Source organism: Microcaecilia unicolor, chromosome 7, assembly GCF_901765095.1.
Source record: "Microcaecilia unicolor chromosome 7, aMicUni1.1, whole genome shotgun sequence".
Taxonomy (NCBI): domain Eukaryota; kingdom Metazoa; phylum Chordata; class Amphibia; order Gymnophiona; family Siphonopidae; genus Microcaecilia; species Microcaecilia unicolor.
In genome coordinates this window covers 173,516,231-173,535,057 of record NC_044037.1, presented here as the reverse complement: position 1 = coordinate 173,535,057, position 18,827 = coordinate 173,516,231, and the positions used below count along the sequence as shown (strand labels likewise).

Genomic DNA, 18,827 nt, shown 5'->3' with positions numbered 1-18,827 from the left:
CCCCTACGAGGACCTGCAAACAGGACAAACAGATGATCCGATTTCCGGAAATCATTGGTCACTTCCAAGTATCTGATGATGACTCGTCTCACATCCAGACCTCTGAGAGCAGAGTATTCCTCTGGGTAGTCCTCCCTACGAAAGGAAGGGAGACAGAGCTGCTGATTCACATGGAAGCGAGAAACAATCTTGGGCAGGAAGGAAGGCACTGTGCGAATAGTCACTCCTGCCTCAGTGAACTGCAGAAAAGGCTCTCGACATGAGAGCGCCTGGAGCTCGGAAACTCTTCTGGCTGAAGTGATAGCCACCAAAAAGACTGCTTTCAACGTCAGGTCTTTCAGAGATGCCCTCGACAAGGGTTCAAAAGGTGGCTTCTGCAATGCTCTTAGCACCAGATTGAGATTCCATGCAGGCACCACAGAGTGCAGAGGAGGGCGCAGGTGATTAACTCCCTTAAGAAAGCGCACCACATCTGGCTGTGAAGCCAGGGAAACACCCTTCAGGCGGCCCCTGAAGCAAGTCAGAGCCGCTACCTGGACTTTAAGGGAACTGAGCGACAGGCCTTTCTCCAGACCTTCTTGCAGGAACGCCAACACTGAAGAAATTGGAGCAGTGAAGGGAGAAAGTGATCCTGCTTCACACCACGCTGCAAAGGTACGCCAAACCCTGGCGTAAGCAGTAGAAGTAGAGCGCTTCCTCACTCTCAGCATAGTGGCGATGACCTTGTCTGAGAAGCCCTTCTTTCTCAGACGCTGCCGCTCAATAGCCAGGCCGTAAGACCAAAGGGGGAGGGATCCTCCATCACCACGGGACCCTGATGTAACAGGCCCTGCTCCACAGGCAGTCGCAGAGGATCGTCGACTGAGAGCCTGATCAAGTCCGCATACCAGGGACGTCTGGGCCAGTCCGGACCCACCAGGATTATCCGGCCCGGATGCTTTGCCACCCGGTCTAGCACCCTGCCCAACATGGGCCAGGGCGGGAACACATAGAGAAGCTCTTGTGTCGGCCACTGTTGGAGAAGAGCATCTACTCCCAGGGATCGAGGGTCCCGTCCTCTGCTGAAAAAGCGCGGCACTTGGCAATTGGCCGATGACGCCATCAGATCTAGGCTCGGCTGGCCCCAGCGCTTCGTGATGTCCAAGAACGCCTAAGCAGATAGCTGCCACTCTCCGGGCTCCAAGGTATGGCGACTGAGAAAGTCCGCCTTGACATTCATGACTCCGGCAATGTGGGCCGCTGACAGCTGTTCCAGGTTCGCTTCCGCCCACTGGCATAGATTCATGGCCTCCTTGGCTAGAGGGGTGCTCTGGGTACCTCCCTGGCGGTTGACATAGGCCACAGCAGTGGCATTGTCCGACAGGACCCGTACTGGCTTCAACGCCAGTACCGGGATGAACTCCAAAAGCGCCAACCGAATGGCTCTGAGTTCCAGGAGGTTGATAGACCACTTTGCCTCTGCAGGAGACCAGAGCCCCTGCGCTGTCCTTCCCAAGCAGTGGGCTCCCCAGCCCGTCAAAGAGGCGTCCGTCGTGACGACAATCCACTCTGGGGTCACCAGAGGCATTCCTGCAGACAACTTGTCTGTCTGCAACCACCAGCTCAGCGCCTTGCGCACTGCTGGGTCCAAGGGAAGGCGCACAGCATAATCCTCCGACATCAGAGTCCAGCGCTGCAACAGAGAGTGTTGTAGTGGTCTCATATGAGCCCTGGCCCAGGGCACTACTTCCATCGTGGCCGTCATAGAGCCCAACAGCTGCACATAGTCCCAAGCCCGAAGAGGAGAGGCTACTCGGAACTGGTCCACCTGAGCCTGAAGTTTGACAATTGTCTGGCAGGAACACTCTGCCCACTTGGGTGTCGAATCGAACTCCCAAATACTCCAGGGACTGAGTCGGGCGCAGCTGGCTCTTCTCCCAGTTGATGATCCACCCCAGGGAGCTCAAAAGAGCAACCACCCGGTTCACAGCTTTGCCGCACTCTGCATAAGAGGGGGCTCGGATCAACCAGTCGTCCAGATAAGGATGGACTTGTACTCCTTCCTTTCGCAGGAAGGCTGCGATGACCACCATTACTTTGGAAAAGGTCCGCGGAGCAGTAGCCAACCCGAAAGGGAGGGCTCTGAACTGGAAGTGTCGTCCCAGGACTGCAAAACGCAGGAAGCGTTGATGAGGAGGCCAGATGGGAATATGCAGGTACGCTTCCTTGATGTCCAAGGAAGCCAAGAACTCTCCTGCCTTCACTGCCGCTGTAACAGAGCGGAGAGTCTCCCTGCGAAAGTGCCGCACTTTCAAGGCCCGATTGACCCCTTTGAGGTCGAGGATAGGCCGGACAGAACCTCCTTTCTTTGGTACCACAAAGTAAATGGAGTAACGTCCCTTGCCAATCTGATTTTCTGGCACCGGAACGACCGCACCCAGGCGGATCAGGTTGTCCAAGGTCTGCTGCACTGCCACAGCTTTGACCGGAGACTTGCAGGGAGAGAGTACAAACCCGTCTCTTAAGGGTCGGCAGAACTCTAGCTTGTAGCCGTCTCTGATGACTTCCAGCACCCAAGCGTCTGAAGTTATTGTGGTCCACTCGCCCAGAAACGAGGACAGCCGTCCTCCAATCTGCACTGGGGCGTGGACCAAGGCCCCGTCATTGGGTACGAGACCCTGGGGGAGGACCGGAGGGAGCACCTCCGGGACGGCGGTCTCTGCGAAAGGAATGCTGCTTGGGGGAGAAAGTCCTCTTGAAGGAAGAGGGGGCAGAGGGGCCCGACCTGCCCGGGCTGTACCGACGGGCTTCCTGAAACCGTCCTCTGGAGGTACCGGAACGAGTTCTAGCCCGAGCCCTGACCTCTGGTAACTTCTTGCCCTTAGACGTGCCGAGATCGGTCACGATTTTGTCCAGCTCGACCCCAAAGAGCAGCTTGCCTTTAAAAGGCAATCTAGCCAGGCGGGATTTAGAGGCGTGGTCAGCAGACCAATGTTTCAGCCAAAGCCACCGCCGCGCAGAGACTGTCTGAGCCATGCCTTTAGCTGAGGCTCTCAAGACATCATACAGCAAGTCTGCCAAATAGGCTAAGCCCGATTCCAGGGCCGGCCAATCAGCCCTCAAGGAATGATCCGAGGGGGAAGCCCGCTGCACCATAGTCAGGCACGCCCTGGCCACATAGGAACCGCAAACCGAGGCCTGCAAACTTAAAGCAGTCGCCTCAAAGGACGACCTTAAGGCCGCCTCCAATCTTCTGTCTTGGGCGTCCTTTAGGGCCGTGCCACCTTCCACCGGCAAAGCCGTTTTCTTAGTCACCGCAGTGATTAAAGAATCCACGGTAGGCCATAGATAGGCCTCACGTTCACTTTCAGGCAAAGGATAGAGGCGGGACATAGCCCTAGCCACTTTGAGGCTCGCTTCTGGGACATCCCATTGAGCCGAAATTAAGGTGTGCATGGCATCATGCACGTGGAAGGTTCTAGGCGGGCGTTTCGTCCCCAGCATAATGGCAGAGCCAACAGGGGCTGAGGGAGAGACGTCCTCCGGAGAGGAAATCTTCAAAATGCCCATGGCCTGCACCAACAGGTTGGGCAAATCCTCTGAGCTAAAAAGCCGCGCTGCAGAGGGGTCATCCGCTCCAACCGAGCGGGGATCCGTCTCCTCCAAGGAATCCGCAAAGGACCGTTGGGAGAACTCAGATACGCTGCCCTCATCTACATCGGAGGAGACAATGTCCTCCAAGGCCTGGGAATCAACCCGAGGGCGTTTACCTCCGGGGACCTCAACCTCTTTACCAAACGAGGGAGCAGGGGCAGCGTTTTGCATAAGGAAGACCTGATGCAGCAGCAAAACAAACTCGGGGGAGAAACCCCCCAGACTGTGCACTTCCGCAGCCTGGGCTACAGCCCTAGACGCACCCTCAACCGGCGCTCGCAAGAGCGGGGGAGAGACATGCTGCGCATCCAAAATGGCGTCCGGCGCGACACTCCGCGAAGGAGCCGCGCGGGAAAAACGGCGCTTAACTTTAGCCGCTTTGGTGCCGTCGCCCAAATTAAGGGCGTCCATGGCATTAAGGTCTCCCTCAAGGGCGGCCCACGAAGAAGCCGTCCGAGCCGCGTGGCCGGCCAAGATGGCGGAGGCGAGCAGCGGGGATGGGCGTTTATGGCGGGAAAAACCGCCACGCTGGAGGAAAGACCGGGACACTCATCGGTCATGAAACTGTCACCCAACAAGGGCGAATCAGACTTTAAGACCCCCGCATCCCCTCTAGAAGCGCCTAAGCAATCCGGGGAGCGACTCTTTGCGCCCTCGCCCTCCGACGCCATATGCCACGTGGAGATCAATCGGGGAACCCCCTGCCCGCTATAAAAAGGTAAAAATTACCTGCTTTCCGCTCCGAGCTGTAACGACCTGGTGTCCCAGTGAGTAGCTGCAATAAACGTTTAAATAAACGTCGAAATAAACGCCTTTAAGGACGTTCAAAATTTATTATTTTTTTTTTTTTAAACGGAGCCAGAGGGAGGGGGGAGAAAAGGAGGGACCTGGCGCCACCAGGTTTGCACTTGCTCAAGAAGAGCCCTCAACCCCAGGCACTCAACAAAACCTAAAAATTAGGCTTGGAGGCCTAGCCAGAGCTGCTGCTGTGTGTGACCACCACCTGCTGAGATAGAGAACATACAGAGGAGTTTCCGGCAGCACATGACCACATATAGGGAGGCAAAAGGATTGCTCTCTATCTCCACCTGCTGGTAGATGGACACAACCCACCAGTCTATGGATTGATCAGCTTGATGATATGGAAAGTAATTTTTACATATATATGTGGCGTCTTATACTGACCAGCATAAAAGAATGCATGATGACATTATTCTATTCTATTTTTGCAATTTATAGTCCACTCTAATCTCATCAGTAGATTCTAGGCGGATAAAAAAACACAAACATCTAACCAAATACAGAAATTAACAGCAATCGTAGGTTACAATTTAGACAATTACATCATAATGATTAAAATAAAGAAAGTTTTCAAAGCTTTTTGAAAGAAAAGATATGATGACATTCAGCTTAAATCCACTGGGAGCTCATTTCACTGCTTGGTTCCCTGATACCCAAAAGAACCTACAAATAATTTTAAACAAACAGATTTTACTGAAGGAAAGCCAAGTTTCAGCAAAGATTGGTAGCAAGAATTTATACAGTTCATTGGTAATCAATAGAAATAAAACAAAATAAAACATGGAAAAGAAAATAAGATGATACCCTTTTTTATTGGACATAACTTAATACATTTCTTGATTAGCTTTCGAAGGTTGCCCTTCTTCATCAGATCGGAAATAAGCAAATGTTGGTAGATGACAGTATATATATAAGTGAAACATCAAAGCATTTCAGTGACAGTCTAACAGGATGAGGGTGATGGTGAGAGACAGGAAGAGTCGGGTGGATGAGGGACAGGGAGATATGCATGGAGATAGGAGAGTGACAAAGCAGTACAATTTTATGGTTTATAATGGGCTAGAAAACCCAGATCTTTGTTAAGTCCTGTCTGGTGGGTGTCAAAATATTTAATCATTCTGACTTCAAAGGTCTTACGTTCCTGTATTGTTTTAAAGTTCCCTTTCAGGATTCTTACCATGAAATCACTGGTACAGTGTTCTGGTTTTGTAAAGTGCTGCCCCACAGAGGTGACATCCTGATTGGTACTAGCATTTTTCATATGGTGTCTATGTAAATTAAATCTCTTCTTTAGCATCGGACTTGTTTCTCCAATGTAGCAGCCTTTGTTGTATTTTTTACACTGAATGATATATACCACATTGGAAGATGAGCACGTGAAAGATTCCTTAATGTTGAATGTTTTTCCTTTGTGAATGACCATGGGGTCCTGTGAAATGTTTTGGCATAGTTTGCAGCTGGATATATTGCAAGGATGTGTGCCATTCTCTTATTTTTGAGTCTGTGTTGGGAGCTTACTTGTTTTTTTTTAATATATATCTTTATAAGCTTGTGTTTTAAGTTGGGTGGCTGTCGGAAGGCCAGCACTGGTGAGGATGGGAATATCTCTTTCAGTAATTCATCCTCCTGGAGTAGAGGCTATAGATCTTTTATGATTTTTCTTAATTTTTCCAGCTCTGTGTTGTATGTCACTATAAGGAGGATTCTGTCTGTGGCTTTTTTTTCTTTGTAGTGTAGCAGATTTTCCCTGGGTGTTTTGAGGGAGGAGGCAATACTCTTGGAGATTATTTTGGGGTTGTAGCTAGAGAATGACGTGGGGACAAAGTTTGTCCCCGTCCCCACCCCATCCCCGCGAACTCTGTCCCTATCCACAGAAGCCTCGCTGTTTAACCACACTTAAGATTTACCTTTGGGTTTAAAAAGCAAAATCATGTGCATGTAAGGACTGCAAACACGAATTAAAACAAATGCCCTTAAAATGTAATAATACTGGACTGGTCTGGCAAGCAATAATGAAACAGTGATGGAATATTCATTCACATAACAAGCAATAATGAGCACTAATTTTTCTAATCATTCTACAACTCCAAGCACATTTAATTCTTTTCTCACTATACAAACAGGGAACCACAGAAAAACTAAAATAGAGATCTCCCACAAGAAAGCCAGGTAAACATGTATTTTCTCCTGCACTCTGCAAAATACAAAAATAGAAAAGACGTACATTTCACAAAGCAGGCACATCTCAGTCCTTTAAAAGTATTAAATAAAAATATTTCTTTTCTACTTTTGTTGTCCGAGCACTTTATTTTTCTAATTGGGCTGGTCCCAGTCTCTTTTCCACTTTCCACGTGTCCGTCTTCTCTACACGTTGGTGTTTCCATTTCTTCTCTCTCCTCTTGGCTTTGCCCTTTCCTTCTCTACATCTATCTGTCAGTGACCTTTCATTTCATGCCCCCCCCTTATTTGTGTTTATCCCCCTTTCTCTTACCTTAGTCTCTGTTTCACTTCTCATACTAGCTTTTACCATTGCTCCCTCTGTCTCTCACTTAATATCTAGCCTCCTAAACCCCTATCTTTTTTCACCCACTTCCTTAGTCCTCATTCCCATCCTATTAGCCCTCATCTACCCTCCACTGGATCTCATCACCCTATCAGTCCCCAGTGCCATCCATTTCTCTCTTTCATTCCCTTGCTTCCAAGGCCTTATACCCCATGCAAGGTCGTGTCAGGGACTGTCTTTCTTCTATGTTTGTGCAGCGTTGCGTACGCCTTGTAGCGCTATAGAAATGCTAAATAGTAGTAGTAGTAGTAGTATCACTCTCCCCCCTCCTTTCCTTCCAAAGTCCGGTGTCACTTTCCCTCCCTCTCCCACTCCACAAAGTCTGGTGTTGCTTTCCCTCCATACCATCCCGCCCCCCCCCCCAAAGTCTGGTGTCGCTTTCCCTCCCTCCCCCCCCCCCAAGTTCGGTGTCACTCTCCCAATCTTCTTGCCTCCCCCCCCCCCCCCCACAGGGTCGGTGTTACTCTCCCTCCCTCCTTTCCCACAGGGTCCGGTGTTGCTCGCTCTCCCACCCCACCCCCCGCCGCTGCTGCCATCGGGTCCTGTATTGCATTCTCCCTCACCCCCCCCCCCCCCCCCGCAAGCTCTGGTGTCACTCTTGCACCTCTCTGCTGTGCTCCCACTGCAGCTTTTCCATCTTCTGGACTGTCAGCAGCGTTAGCAATGTAAGCATGCTGCCTTTGTGCACCGGGAAGCCTTCTCGCTGCAGCGAGCGGAAACAGGAAGTCGCAATAGAGAGAAGGCTTCCAAGCTGCGCAAAGGCAGCGTACTTACATTGCTAACACTGTTGGCAGCCTGGAAGATGGTAAGGCTGCAGCGGGAGCACAGCGGAGAGGTGCAGGAGTGACACTGGAGCTTGCAGAGGGGGAGGGAGAGTGTGATACATATTTATCTTTCCCTTTTTGCACTTTCTTCCCTTTCTTTTCTGCCTTTCTGACCATCCAAATTTCACCCTCTTTCTCACCCTCCAGTTCTCCAACTCCTTCTTTTCATTTTTCACATACCTAGCAACATTCCATCTTTCAAAAAGTACAAAGGCTAGGGGACACTCCAAGAACTTACAAATAAGAGAAAATATTTTTTCACTCAATAAGTAGTTAAGCTCTGGAACTCATTGCCAGAGGATTTAGTAAAAGCATGTGGAGGGGCACTTTCGATATGACATCTAAATCCGACTTTGTACATTTTGCAGAAAACATCCAAAAATCCAGTAGCAAACATGGCCATTTTATTGTGGAGGAGTGGCCTAGTGGTTAGGGTGGTGGACTTTGGTCCTGGGGAACTGAGTTCAATTCCCACTTCAGGCACAAGAAGCTCCTTGTGACTCTGGGCAAATCACTTAACCCTCCATTGCCCCATGTAAGCTGCATTGAGCCTGCCATGAGTGGGAAAAGCGCGGGGTACAAATGTAACAAAAATTTTAAAAAAATTTATTTATTTATTGCACTTGTATCCCACATTTTCCCACTTATTTGCAGGCTCAATGTGGCTTACATAAACCTGTTATGGCACTGCCATTCCAGGGTAAAAGATACAGTTGGTGTTACAAAAAATCAAGGATAACAAAGAGAACTATCGAACAGTTATAGAAAGAAGAGTTTCAGGGAAGGATGGAGTGGTGAGGTATTATCAAACCTGAAAAAGGTCTAGTCTCTTTTTTTTTTTTTTTTTTTCAAAAATGGCCATTTGCTAGATGTTTTTGTTCTCAGTGCATCTATCTTTTTAGACCATTTTTTTGGGGGAAAAAAGTCCAAGTGAAAAACACACAAAATCAAGCTAGTGGGATGTAGGAGGAGCCATCATTCTTAGTTGACTGGCCGCATAGACATCCCAGCAAAGCTGTGGGGCATCCTAGGGGGCGCTGCAGTGAACTTCACATAAAAGGTCCCAGGTACACATTTCATCGTTGCCCCCTTATATTGCATGGAGAACCCTCCAAAACCCACCAAAAACCTACTATACCCAACTGTCAGGGCCGTGCCAACACAGTAAGCGCGGTAAGCGCCGCAGGGGGGCGCCTGCCTTCAAGGGCGCCGCACCATCAAGCTGTATTTAAAAAAAAAAACTTACTCCTCCGCTCTATCCCTGATTCTCCGGCGCTTTAAATTTACCTCGCTCTGCCTCCGACGTCTGTGCAGCGTCAGCGAAAGCGCTGCCTGTCTGACGTCTCTCCACCAGCCTTCCCTTCGCTCGTTTGTTCCCTCTGTGTCCCGCCCTCAAGGAAATGACGTCAGAAGAAGGCGGGACACAGAGGGAACGAGCGAAGGAAAGGCTGGTGGAGAGACGTCAGACAGGCAGCGCTTTCACTGACACTGCGCAGACGTCTGAGCCGGAGGTGGAGAGAGGTAAATTTAAAGCGCCGGGGAATCGGGAATGGAAAAGAGGAGGCTCAGGCCAAACCCAGCCATTTCCTCCATCGCGCCCCAGACGTGCCTTGGAGCCAGGCAGGACCGGGGGGGGGGGGGGGTGCGCGCGCCAACTGATAGTCTGTAGGGGGGCGCCGATGGTCTGCAGGGGGGCGCCAGAGACCCTAGGCACGGCCCTGCCAACTGTACACCACTACAATAGCCCTTATGCCTGCAAGTGTCACCTATATATAGTAGGTTTTTGGTGAGTTTTGGAGGGTTCAAATGTTCCACCAGTAGTGTAGTATTTAGAGTGGGTGCGGGCCTGGGTCCCCTTCTCTACTGCACCAACCACTAAGCTACTCCAGGGACCTGTTTGCTATTCTAAAAGGACTGGCCATAACATCTGAAGCTGTCATACAGGCTGGTATGTACTGTTTCTTTCACATCTTTGGGGGGAGGGGGGAGCAGGTCAGTGACCACTGGGAAGTAATGGGGGTTATATCTTAATCCCTCCAGTGGTCATCTTGTCATTTAGGGCACCTTGCTGTGACTTAGTCGTGGAGTCAGCACAACCAGACTCCACATACTACCTCACAGAATGGGATAAAAGATGCAAAAGCATATTAGATGAAATTGCGCCCTTACGAACAAGACCCTCACGCAAGCATAACTCAACACCATGGTTCAACAATGAACTGAAAAAGCTAAAAACACAAACCAGGAAACTCGAACGAGCATGGAGTAAAACAAAAGATGAACACACACTCAACACTTGGAAACAAACACAAAGAAAATACAAATACGCAATAAGACAGACCAAAAGATCATACTACAAAACCAAAATAGGAACAGATTACAAAGACACGAAGAAATTATACCAACTCGTGAACAAACTCCTAGACACCAACTTGGTCACTACCACAAACACAGACATCCCATCCGCAGACAAACTTGAGAAGTATTTCAATGAAAAAATTGTAAACCTACGCAACACGCTACCCCAGATCAACACTGACATTGAAAACTTCCTTAATGAGTTGGACCCAACCATTGGAGAATACCCGGCAGACCAGACCTGGCTAAACTTCGCCCTCCTTACCATCGAAACAGTTACCAAAGCGATTAGTAGGTTTTCCAACACTCACTGTAAACTAGATACCTGTCCCAGCTACCTAATGAAATCCGCCCCTGACCGCTTCATAGCAGACCTCACATCCCACCTAAACTACATGCTTCAGCAAGGCCTCTTCCCTAAGGAAAATAGCAATATCCTACTCACCCCAATACCAAAAGATACCAAGAAAAAAACAACTGAAATCACTAACTACCATCCAGTAGCATCAATCCCATTGGTGGGCAAACTGATGGAAAGTATGGTAACCAAACAACTTACAGATTACATAAACAAATTCTCAATATTACATGAATCACAGTCAGGTTTTCGCCCCCTCCACAGCACTGAAACAGTATTATTCACTCTTCTAGCCAAATTCAAACAGGAAATAGCCACAAGCAAAAACATCCTTCTCCTACAATTCGACATGTCTAGTGCATTCAACATGGTAAACCATAATATACTATTAAGAATACTAGACAAGTTCAGGATTGGTGGCAACATACTTAGCTGGATCAAGAGCTTCCTAACCACAAGAACATATCAAGTAAAATCAAACTCAAACATATCATCACCAAGGAAAGCAGACTGTGGAGTACCACAAGGATCACCACTATCACCGATCCTATTCAACCTAATGATGACCCCACTTGCCAAGTCCTTATCCTTATTTCATATATGCAAACGATGTCACAATATACATTCCTTACAAAACCAAACTGACAGAAATCACTAACAAAATCAAGCTCAGCGTGAACATCATGGACTTATGGGCAAATGCATTCCAACTAAAACTCAATAAAGAAAAACACATTGTCTCATCCTCTCATCCCAACACAGCACGGACAACCCCACAATTATCAGCACCCCAGATCACACCCTTCCTATCTCAGAAAGCCTGAAAATCCTCGGCATTACAATGGACCGCAACTTAACACTAGAGAGCCAAGTGGCATCCACAACAAAGAAAATGTTCCACTCAATGTGCAAACTCAAATGCGTGAAACAATTCTTCCCAAGGGACACGTTCTGCAAACTGATACAATCAATGGTACTAAGCCACGTAAACTACTGCACTGGAATTTATGCGGGTTGTAAAGAACAAACCTTAAAGAAACTTCAGACCGCTCAAAACACGGCAGCTAGACTTATATTTGGAAAATCGTGATTTGAAAGCGCAAAACCCCTCCGCAACAAACTACACTGGCTCCCAATCAAAGAATGCATCGCCTTCAAAATCTGCACAATGGTTCACAAAATCATCTATGGTGAAGCCCCGAGATACATGACAAACTTGATCGACTTACCAATTAGAAACACATCCGAATCAACACGAACCTATCTAAATCTGCACTACCCAAGCTGCAAAAGACTTAAATACAAATCAACCTACGCATCCAGTTTTTCCTACATTAGCACACAACTATGGAACTCATTACCAAAACCCTTGAAAACGATGTATGACCACCTAAACTTCCGAAAATCACTAAAAGCTTACTTGTTTAAAAAGGCATACCCTACCGATCCAACAAATGCCTGATCTCTGCAACACAATCAAACTAAAGCACGTAATGGACATAACACAACTCCTCCATTCTACGATTCCCTAATGTGGCTGTGCCACATGAGCTTTATCTTACCACAACATCACTTTGTATTTGTTCACACCGGAGTCTGCAAATGCCTCTCCAGTACTATGTAAGCCACATTGGTGGTACAAATGTGGGATACAAATGTAACAAATAAATAAAATTAATAAACAGATCTACGTAAAAACATCTAAATTGTAGCCCTGGGTATCTTTGCTTTGTTCTGTTATAGCAAAAAAACATCCAAGCATTAGGAAGACTCAAATCCCACCTCCAACATGCCCCAGACATGATGCCCCCTTATGATTTGGATGTACTGCTGATGAACTGCATAGAAAAATGTCTTAAAAATGAGTTTTGAAAATATCAATTTGGACATTTTGGCAAATAAAATGTTCAAATGCCACTTTGTGCCACTTTTTGATAATTTTTCTGTTTTGAAAATGAGCCTCTTAACTTATCTGGGTTTAAAAAAAAACATCTTGACAAGTTCCTGGAGGAAACTTCTCTGCTATTATGATAGACATAGGGAAAGCCAGTACTTATCCCTGGAACCTTGCTACTCTTTGGGATTCTGCCAGGTACTTGTGACCTGGATTTGCCACTGTTGAAAGCAGGAAACTGAGGCTAGATCAACTGTCGGTCTGATCCAGTGTATATAGGGCACTCCCTTCTTGCAAAATAAGTACCTGAATATATGTAAACCGCTTTGACTGTAGTTGCAAAAACCTCAGAAAGGCGATATATCGAGTCCCATTTCCCTTCCCTTCCCCTTCCTTCTAAAAGAGAGCTGAACAGAAGAGATTAAAACAAGCAAGCCCTTCTGGCAAAGGAAAAACACTTTAGAGTTCAGTTTTTCTCTTTTATAATAATGCTAAAATTTATTAGAGTAAATAAATGGTTACAATAAAAATTCTTTTATCCCAATGTTACAGAAAATTGAATTCTTATTTATATCAGTCCAAATTTCAGTATAAGGAAAATAAAATCTCTCTCTCTCTCTAGTTTTCCTTTGGAAGCTATCAGATTCTGTTCTAGTACAAGATGTACTCAGGCTGAATACTGAAGCTTAGTTTTGTCCAATCACTTAATGCCTTATATTTTCTCTCTTACTTATCTGGTATTCTTCAACTCTGACCTCTAAGGTCACCTTCACATAATTCTGTTTCTTTGGTATTTTTCTCAAATATTCCTAATTTGCCCTTTGGAACCTCTGTCCCATGAATACCTATCACTCATTCTGGTCCTTCACTGAAAATGGTTCTGTGTTAATTCAGATCCTGTTTGAAGCAAACAAACAGACACTTGTTAAAGTTTATGGCCCATTACTAGGGCTAAGCAAGCCTGTCTATGGTCTGTGAGAAAACAAAGACACAAACTAGCTAATTGCCCTACTAGATTAAAAAAAGGGAAGGTTATACAAAGCTGACTGATCTGAAAAACCAAACAGCTCTATACACCAGTATGGCTATTCATATATTCTTCTGTTCTTAATTTTTATTTGCAGTTTTAGCAAATGATAAGATCTTTCCTTTATTCTTCCTATAGTATGGTTTACCCAACTGTAGTACTGTTCCTTCTTCCCTAAATGCCAATAAATTAGGGAATCTTATACATTTAAACTGTCAAAAAACAATGGGGCCAACATTTAAAGGGATTAATACACTTAGCAGTTGCCACTAAGATGGCAATTCTATAACTGATGCTACACAATGAAAATCTATTTTATAATGGCATCTAGGCACCCTGATTCTGATATAGAATACTATTGTAACCTGGCATTGGTGCACCTACATGTAGGCCGAAATGACGCCAGCCATAAATTTTATGTAACTGCAATCATGTTATTTTGGCAAGGGTGCACATACATACCCCCTCACATAAACCACCCCTGTGAACACCCTCCCCCTTAGGTTTACATGTTATGCCATTTAAGTGCACCCTTACCATCAGGAATCACTATGGGATGGCAAATGCCACCCCAAAAAATTGCCTTGCCACCCCAACCTGAATCAGCACTTCCTCCAGTGCCCCCTGCACCTCTCCTTTCTCTCTCTTCCCCCCTCCCTCCCACTCACTGTGTTGCTGTTTTCTCAGTTGGCCAATATCATTCTTACAAGCAAAAACATGCAGAACCATTTTCCTGTGTATTCCGCTGCTAACTCACCTGCTCCCACCCCTCCAATGCAGGAAGTTTACATCAGAGGGGCAGGAGCTACTGAGTTTACAATGGCAGCGGCATGCAAGAAAATGGTCCCGTTCATCTTTGCTTGTAGAAGTGATATGGCCCAATCCAGAAAACAGCAACAGGGTGAGCAGGAGGGGGAAAGAGACAGGAGAGGTGCTGGGTGGATGGGATGGGGAGGAAGAGAGGGAGAGAGAGATGGGACAATGCTGGGTAAAGGAAAAGAGACACAAGAGAGAGAGAGAGAGAGAGATAAGAGAGCAAGAGAGAGATGGGGTAATGCGGTAATGCTGGATGGGGTGAAATAAGACAGAGAAAGAATAGTGCTGAAAGAGAAGAAATGAGACAGCAGGAGAAAGGGTAATGCTGGATTGGGAAGAAAGAGAGAGAGATGGTGTAATGCTTAATGGGGAGAAAGGGACAGAGCGAGAGAGAGATGGACTAATGCTGGATGGGATAAAGAGAGACAGACAGGGATATGGGATAATACTGAATGGGGTGATGCTAGACAGAGAGCGGGAATAAGGGTGAATGGGTGGAAGTGAGACAGAAAGGGAGAGGAGGTAATCCTGGGTGGGATGGTGCAAGACAGAGAGAGGGGGAATAATGCTGAATGGGGAGAAGTGAGACAGAGAGGGAGAGGAGGTAATGTTGGATGGAGGAGAAGAGACACACATACATAGAAAGAGAGAAATGGGGTAATACTGGATGGGAAGAAGAGACAGAAAGAGAGAGTAGGTGTAATGCTGGATGGGGAGGATAGAGAGAGAGAGAGATGAGGTCATGCTGGATAGGAGAGAGGGACACAGAGAAGAGCGATGGGGATAATACTGGATGGGGAGAATTGAGACAAAGAGGAAGGTGGGGTAATACTGGATGGGGAGAAGAGAAAGAGAGAGAGTAATACAGGATGGGGGAGACGAGACTAAGGAATAAGGGGAAAGGAATGAGAGGACCAGGGTAGAGTGAAAGTTATGGAAAGCTTTAGGTAGATGCAGTGAATAAAGGGAGATTGAAGACTGGATAGTAAGAGTGAATTAAATTTGAATGGACAGAGGCAAAAAAAAAAATCGAAGAAAACTGAAAGGAAAAGACCAGTATCAGAGATGGATGTAGTGGAGGAAGTGAAGAAGACAGGAGGAAAGAGAAGAAAAACAAACAGGAGACCCTGGAAAGAGAGAGAAGAGAAGACAGGAAAGCAGTAACCAGAGACTGGGACCTACTGTACATGTTTAGAAAACTTAAATAACCAGATAACAAAGGTAGAATAAAATGTATTTTTAATTTAGGGTGAAGAAGTGTGGTAGCTATATTAGTTCACTTTAAAGGTTAATAAATTCAAATAAAATTAAAAACAGAAAATAAGGTGATATCTTTTCATTGGTCTAGATACATTCTTTAGCTAGCACTTTCAGAGGCTAAAACCTCCTTCCTCAGGTCTGAAAGACAGTCAAAAAGGTATGACCTTATTTTCAATTATTTGTTTTATATTTGTTTGTTAATTTGTAATGTGATGATTGGAATGTATCAGTTTCTGAAAGTTATATCTGTTTTCTTTATTTTGCACAGTACAGGAGGACATGCATCATATCTGAGGCAATGGCAATCAATTAACAATGTCTCACTATTCACTTATAGCAGCAGAAGAGCAGAGAAAGAAAGAGAGGGAAAGGCAGCTAATGGAGGAGAAAGAGCAACTGCTGGAAATGTCAAAAGCTGAGCGCCTGGAGTATTTAAAGAGAAAGCAAGAGGAGGAGGAGAAGCGAGCAAGGAAAGAAACTGAGAGGCAGCGGAAAACTGAGGAACATGCCAGACTGGCTTTGGAAGAAGCAAAGAGACAAGCAGAGCTTTTGGCCAGGTAGAATCCCATGTTAGCAAGGAAAACACATGAGGAATTAGAATGAAAATATTTATGAAAATTCAAGCAGTATTAACAAATTACTAATCCTATTGATCAAAACAGACTTACTTGTAGATCCCAATAATATTCTCTATTTAGTAGCCTGGATCATTCTTCGTTTGGAAAAGTAAATGTTAATGGTTTTTATTTGAAATTCCTGGGTCTGACCTTGGTTTAATTGGCTCCACCTTGTAAATGTTCTTTACCTGAAAACACTGCATGTTCCTGTAAGTAACTATGAAGAATTTCCATGTAAACAAATTTATTTCAACAAACAGAAATGAATAATTAAGCATTTCCCACTCTGGCTTGATATTTTACCTATGCACTCTTTGGAATATCTTAGGAAACAAGGTTTTCAGAAAGTAAACATATACAGATGATCCAAAATGAATCAACTGTGATTAGAAAACCAAGCCCATACTTACTACAGAGAATACACAATGCTTTGTTTGTAAACATTTTATTCATGCAATCTTAGTTCAGTAAACTACAGTGGCATTAAAATAATAGCAGAGTATCAAAGAGTACTGGATTTGGATGATATATTTTTTTAAATCTAGATCCACCATACCATTAAAAGCAGTTACTGAAGCACAATCTTGCCTTTTCTTCCATCTTTTTCGTAGATTAATCAGTTCTCATTTTGTTACAGGCAAAGAGCTTTGGAGAGTCATCTGCAGTTCCACCGAGAGCTGAAAGTGGAATCTTATGGCTTGGAACAGACACAAGACATTTCACGACCCTGGGTTTTCTCTTACTTCCAGCTGCTGCAAATGCTTGGCCTGTACCCCACAGTTGAAGAAAAATAATGACTTTTTTTTTCCTCTGGAAAGTGGTGGAACTCTCCAGCTCCAACACTCAGACATTTGAAGACATGCCGCGTGATTGAGACTGGATCTGTTGTGAAGAAAGTGATGAAGGGAATAGGTTGACCCTACAGCATTCGGGGAATATAGTGTTTGGTGTTTTATTTTGATTTTGATTGGTTTGGGATTTTTTTTGTTTGTTTGTTTTGTGGGGGGGGGGGGGGTTGGGTTTGTTTGTTTTATTTGGGGGGGAGGGGTTGAGAGAGAGAGAGAGAGAGAGAGATGCTGTAGGGTTTAAAACAGAAGAGTACACTCCAGTTCTACACACTCTCATTTTTCCCTCTTTAGCTTTATGTAGTAAAAGCAAAGGAAGTCCTATTTGAAGAAAATGATGCTGTCATATTGAACAAAACAATTTTGCTCCTTTCTCTTACATATGCCAGTCCTGTTTGTTTTTTATTCTCTATCAGTATCGAGCAGAATTCCAATAGATGTCTCTTTAAAATGAGTAGAAATTTGGATCAGGCTGGGAACCAGACTTTTTCACCTTGTGGATGCCTTCTCTCTCACCAGCAATATTTTAATCACTAGTGGCATAGATGTTAAAAAGTAGGTGGAAGGAATGAGGGATCAAATTTCTGTTAGATATACGTCAAAAACTTTATAAAGATTATGTAAACCACTTTGGTTGTAGCACAGAGAGGCAGTATATCAAGCCCATAACCTTTTACCCTTTACTTACACTCCTTACTGTGATCATTCAGAGTTAAAGGAATGCTGCAAAGCTCAGGATGAATCTTTCAGGAACTGACATCATCAAACAATAAGAAGGCATGTTCCAATCAGGTCCGTTCTTGAATAACCAATTTATTTTTGTGAGAGTACACAGACAGGTAAAATAAGGTATTTCTGAGTGGTAAACTGCATGGATAAAGTTATATAAGTCATAGTGCTGCCTCATTTAAATACAGGCCAGCAAACCAAAGGTCTAGTTATCATCAAGTGGCTGTGATTGCAAGGGGGAGGCACTCTTCTATACTGGAAAAAAACACAGTTTTGAATTAATTCCAAATTAAAATGCCAGTAGATCTTCAGGTCATTAGGAATTGCATAGTAATCAAATCTGTTATATTCCAAGCTAGAAAATATTCGATATTTTTATGCAACAGCACAGAAATAAAGGTCAACAAGCAAAAAACACAGCGTGCAAAGTGATACCTTTTTACTAGACTAATTTAAAGACTAGCTTAAGCTAACACCCCCCCCCCCCCCCCCCACACACACACACACCCAACCACCATCACCACCACCACAACCTTCCACAGATGCAAATATAATGTCAGGACCAAAGGGTGATCAGTGTTTCTGTCTAAGCTGTGCATGTGATATTGCTCAGCATACACCATTTTGCAGTGACACAGAAAGCAGACAGACCTGTGCAAAACATTGAAGGTTGCTACCATATCATTTCAAGAGCACGTGTTCAGCTTGCAGTGAAGAGTAATCAATAGCACAGAGGGCAAGCTAGCACCTGTTGCATCATTCTAGTGCTCCAGCCCGGCTCAGGGACTCAAAAATATGAAAACACCAAACTTGTCCCACACATTATAAAAACTTCCGGATCATTTCAGGAGCAAATGTTCAGCTTGCTGCAAGGGGTAATCACACAAGGGAAATAATTAGCATTGCACTACCGCTTCAGCCAGGTCCAGGGTCAAGGAGACCAGAAAACACCATGTTTATGCCGCCCAATTCATTTGGGGAGCACACTTTTGGCTTGCTGCAAGGGGTAGCATTAAAAATGTGAAAATGCAAGCCCAAAGGTGACACATTTTGTGCTCTCACAAAGAAAACAATGGTTAGCCTTCAAGAAGTAATGGTTGAC

At 45.3% G+C, this 18,827-nt stretch overlaps 1 protein-coding gene across 2 annotated transcripts in view; it reads left to right on the top strand.

Moving 5' to 3' along the window:
• Positions 1–17,122, top strand: part of LOC115474539 (uncharacterized protein KIAA2012 homolog) — a 42,632-nt gene extending 25,510 nt beyond the window's left edge. The window contains exons 3-4 of one of the 2 annotated variants that reach the window (XM_030210040.1): positions 15,875–16,091; positions 16,789–17,122. In XM_030210040.1, the coding sequence (XP_030065900.1) occupies positions 15,875–16,091; positions 16,789–16,945 (374 nt within the window). In that variant the 3' untranslated portion in view covers positions 16,946–17,122. Of the gene's footprint in view, positions 1–15,871; positions 16,092–16,788 lie in introns of both variants that reach the window. The other variant, XM_030210039.1, reaches the window with a different exon arrangement.
• Positions 17,123–18,827: the final 1,705 nt, after the last annotated feature.